At 55.2% G+C, this 4,508-nt stretch overlaps 1 protein-coding gene across 1 annotated transcript in view; it reads right to left on the minus strand.

Annotated features, from left to right (window-relative positions):
* VANGL2 (VANGL planar cell polarity protein 2) overlaps positions 1-4,110 on the minus strand; it is a 34,006-nt gene extending 29,896 nt beyond the window's left edge. Inside the window, exons 1-3 of the mRNA XM_014584306.1 lie at positions 4,048-4,110; positions 425-685; positions 151-271 (exon numbers count right to left, since the gene is read on the minus strand). Of these exons, the coding sequence (XP_014439792.1) occupies positions 151-271; positions 425-495 (192 nt within the window). The 5' untranslated portion in view covers positions 496-685; positions 4,048-4,110. The remainder of the gene's footprint in view (positions 1-150; positions 272-424; positions 686-4,047) is intronic.
* Positions 4,111-4,508: the final 398 nt, after the last annotated feature.

The following is a 4,508-nucleotide window of genomic DNA, read 5'->3' on the forward strand; positions in this document are numbered from 1 at the left end:
CCCTCTTATAACACAGATGCTCTCCCTGGTCTGGCCTCTGTCTGAAGACCCCGGGTTTCCAGGCCGTTCCCCTCTGGGAGACGCCTCCAGCTCCTTGAAGAGGCAGTGTGAAAATGCCTGGCCCGGGTCGCCTCAGCCTCTGACGCTCACCCGCTCGTCCCCTCTTGTGGACTCGTTGTCCAGCAGGGGCTCCCCTGGGGCCTGGATCGTCACCGACTTGTCCCCTCGGCTCCCATCTCGGCTCTTAGAGCGGTGTCGGTCCCGGCGGTCCCTGCAGCAGGAAGCCAGGGGAACAGGCACAGAAAATCAAAGAGAGGAAGCGGACTTGTCAGCAGCTGCCACACCCCACCTACCAGTCCAGGACGGCCTCCCTCACCTGCCCCAGCCCTCCTTCTCCACCTGCCCCACCCCGCGCACTGCCCACCTGTGCTTGCGGGAGCTGCGGGAGTGGCCCGACTTGTAGGAATAGCCCGAGTACTGGGACTCGGTGTCCATGGCGTCTGAACGCCGTGCCTTGTAGCGCTCCAGGGCCGCAGGCTGGGGCCTCTTGGGGGGCCCCACAGCCACCTCCTTCAGCACCGGCTTCTTCAGGCCAAGAGGCACCTTCAGGAAGTCAACCGTCACCCTGAGGGACTCTATTTTGCTGGACGGGTGGGCTTGTCTTGGAGAAAATCAAGCGACGCTCCTGAGGAGAGGAAGCACTGGTTAGAGGCAGCCCGACTCCCCGGGGGTCAGAGCAGGGAGGAAGGCCATCCCAGGACAGCCGCAGGCAGCCCAGAGGCCCTTGCTGCGGCCTGGGAATCGTCCCACTGGGTGCAGGCTCCGTCAGGGGGCTGGTTCTCCCAGGCCTGGTCCTAGGAAGAGCCCTAAGGGCTCAGCCAAGGGGAGGAGACACTCCAGTAAAGGCTTCTAGGACATGAAGACGCACTCACGTGGCCCATCCCTCCCTCGGCCCCCTGGAAGGGAGAATCGAGATGGGGCTGTTCTGTTCTCAGCCAGGGAAACTGAGGCTTGGAGAGGGCAGGTTCTGGCCAGGCGGACAGGCTAAACTAGTGGGAAGCTCAGGGAGCGTTAGGCAGCTGGCTTCTTTGGAGAGGCTGCCCAGGCCTCTCCTGCCCCCTCCACTGAGAGCATCTGAGTGCGCCCACAGGGGCTGCCTGCCCAGGCCTCTCCTGCCCCCTCCACTGAGAACGTCTGAGTGCGCCCACGGGGGCTGCCTGCAGCTGCTTGTCTCGGCACCATCAACCCAGCATGGTGGGCCAGGTCGGCTGGCTGCTCTCCTTGAGGCAGTCTGTGTGTGATGGCAACGCTTACAGTATGGCGAGAGTGGGTGGAGAAAGCAAGAGAAACCAGTCTCCAAAAGCCTACATCCTGAAATAGACAAGGCAGGGGGTTTCTCTGGCCGCTCACAGGCAAGCAGCAGCGTCTGCCATGGATCGGGCACCCTCAAATTCTGCAGAGGGAATGACCTGCCTCTCCTCTGCCTCTTCCCAATTCCCAGCCAAATCTCCTTTGGGGCCCAGTCCTGAGCACCCACAGCCGCACCCAATGTGGTCTTCTCCTCTGTCCTGACTCCACCAACAATCACCACCATGCACTGGGCACCTGCTTCCTATCTTCATCCACTGAGTCATCAAATCTCTGTTTTTCTTTTCTAATTTGCTACAGGATGCATGTACTCTCTGGGGGGGGGGGGGGGTTGAGCATCGGGCGGGGGGGGGGGGGGGTTTGACAAAGCATTTCCCAGGGAGGATAGACACACCACACCATTCTCCTCAGGATTTGGGACACACACACACGCACATGCACACACACATGCTAAATGTGTTTTTCAGGCCACTTGATCAAGGACTCAAACTGCACAGTTGGTCATGCGGGATCCAGCTGCCTTAAACTCCATGCCACCACTGATTGGCACCATCAATCTTTTTAACACTTTCTGTATACTTTAGTAGACCCTGGGTATATGCAGGGACTTTGAAAAGTTCAGGGAAAGTGCATATTACAAAAACCTGTGTAGATTTCAAATTTTTTGAAATTTCAAATTTCAAAAAATATGCATCGCGATCCATGCATCACAATGTTTGCATCACGATAAACTGGTACCTGAATTCTGTTCCTTTCCACAATACTTTTGTAGTTCCCTCTCACAGTCTAGCAGGGAAGATGCACACTAACGTAAGCAGATAAATATAAATGACCTGTTGTAAGTGTGATGGACGAACAAGAACAGGAAACTACCCAGGGCAGGGGCTACGTAAACCTGCGTGGTTCTGCAAAGCCTGAGAAAAGGACGCAGGAGCAGAGGCCTGAAGGAGATGCGTGAATCAGACAGCATGGCGGGAAAAGGCCACAGGCAGAGAACTCACACACGGGAAGGGCAAAGGCAGGGAAGAGCTTGGTGTATATTTAAAGAACCAAAAAGGCCAGCGGAGCCAGAGCCGAGGAAGGAGGAGGGCGGTTAAAGCAGAGAGAGCCAGGGGCCAGGAGAGGGGCGGGGCTTATTCTAAGCCACACAAGCCATGGAAGGATCTGCACTCTGCAGAGGAGCTGGAAAGTGGGGGAAGCAGAACTAGAGATCCCTAAGGAGGCTACTGCAGTGGTGCATGCTGGGCTAGGGGTAGGGCTGCTGAAGAGGTGAGAACTAGTCATGTCTGAGACATGTGTTGGTGTGGCATCAACAGGAGCGAATGAAGATTTATTCTGAGGGAGAGGGAAGCATCAGAAATTCCTGGCCTGGGGCCAGTAGGTGGTATAGGGGTTAAGGCACTGGACTGCCACATGGTTGACCATGGTTCAAGTTCTGGACCTGGCAGCTTGAAACTCACGCCACCCAAAATCCCAAGAGGAAAATAGGGAATACAGTGTGGCCATCCCCCCCGGGATGATTTCTCACTTTCTGTCTCTTTGTCTCTCTCTGGCGAGCATATGTGCCCTATAGAAAAATATCTCTCTTAAAAAAAAAATAAAACCTCTGGGCTGAGCAAGAGCAGGTGGTGGTGCCAGTAATGAGGTGGGAAATGAGAACGGATGGCGGCACGGTGTTACAACACCATGCCCTCGGAGGCTGACCAACATGAGAAGGCCCTGGGTTCACATCCGGACACCTCTCCAGTCTGCTGGGCACACACGTGCCCCTGATCTGAGTCTGACTAGGGCTGGGGGTGGATCATGGCACGACGACCCTGTGAGGGTGCTGTCCCTCTGTCTCCCTGTCTTTCTCTGTGTATCTCTCTTACACATGGAAAAAAAAACAAACTAGAAAAAAGGAACAGAAGTGGAAGCAAGTTTGGGAAGGAAGGTAATGAGTGCCATTTCCAAAATGCTAACTAAGTCATGGCCCTGAGACAGCGGGTGTCAGAGGAGCCGCACTCAGCATGTTGAGTTCCAGAGGTAAGGCCTGTAGGGGAACGGGGTCCCCTGGGGAGAGGACTGCCTAGGGACCCTGAGAACTCCACTATGCACATGCCTGCAGAGAAAAGGGAGCAGAGACGGGGTGGAGAGGGTGAGCGGGCAGAGGAGCCAAACGTGGAAACATGAGGTCTCCAGGCAGCCCAGGAAGGAGTGGAGTGAACCAGGCCAAATGCTGCTGCTGAGAACTGAAAGGAACTTGCTGTCTACTCAGCTCTCCTACAACTACTCTAACCCTCTGGGTCTGAGGAATAAGCAACACCCTGATACATGTTTATATCCGTGGGCGCAGGGCAAGGCACTGATGCCTACTTGGTAAATGAATAGGCCCCTGACTCACGGACACTAGGGCGTTAGAGGAAGAGATCGATGCTAAATCCATGCACTTCGCTCCTAACAGTTTTGGACGCAGTCCATGGGCGAGTGCTGTTTGTCCCCATCCCCATGTCAAAGCAAGTGGGTGAGAAGGGCACACTTAGGGGACAGAGCTATATGACCTTAAGCCTTTCTGTGCCACCAACAGGGCCCTGGTCATCCCCCTCCCCCATCTGCAAAGTTACACGTTGGCCTCAGCTACCCCCTTTCCCGAGAACCCATTCTGCTGGTTTTCTCCTCCACGTGGTTTAGACGTCTCACCTGCATCTCTTGATGTGGTTCCAGCCTATTCTTTCTAGTCCTCCTCTTAAAAACTGAGTCTCGCTGGGAGGTTCAAAGACCACAAGTGGGTTGCAGAATAAGGGGGTGGAGACATAAGGCGGAAGGTCAGGACGGCCATGGATTGGAGTCTGGACCCAAACACGGGCACCTATGCACTCCGCCTCCTCCCCCTTGCCGTGAGGACCCACGTCGGCCAGACCCAACAGCAAAAAGAACCTGGGATTTGCACTCAGAGGTCCGGGTTCAGAACCTAACTCTAGCTGTGTGTCCATGAGCACGTGACTTAGCTTCTCTGTGCTTGCAGTCTGGTAAGCTCGTGGGTAAAACAGGGAAGATAACGACACTTACTTCATGGGGGTGCCGTGAGGATCGTGGGGCTAAAAGAAGCACGTTCATAAACTGTTCAGCGAGTAATTAGTTAAACAATTAATATGCACTAG

The sequence above is a fragment of the Tupaia chinensis genome, unplaced genomic scaffold, assembly GCF_000334495.1.
Source record: "Tupaia chinensis unplaced genomic scaffold, TupChi_1.0 Scaffold146187_1, whole genome shotgun sequence".
NCBI classification, from domain to species: domain Eukaryota; kingdom Metazoa; phylum Chordata; class Mammalia; order Scandentia; family Tupaiidae; genus Tupaia; species Tupaia belangeri.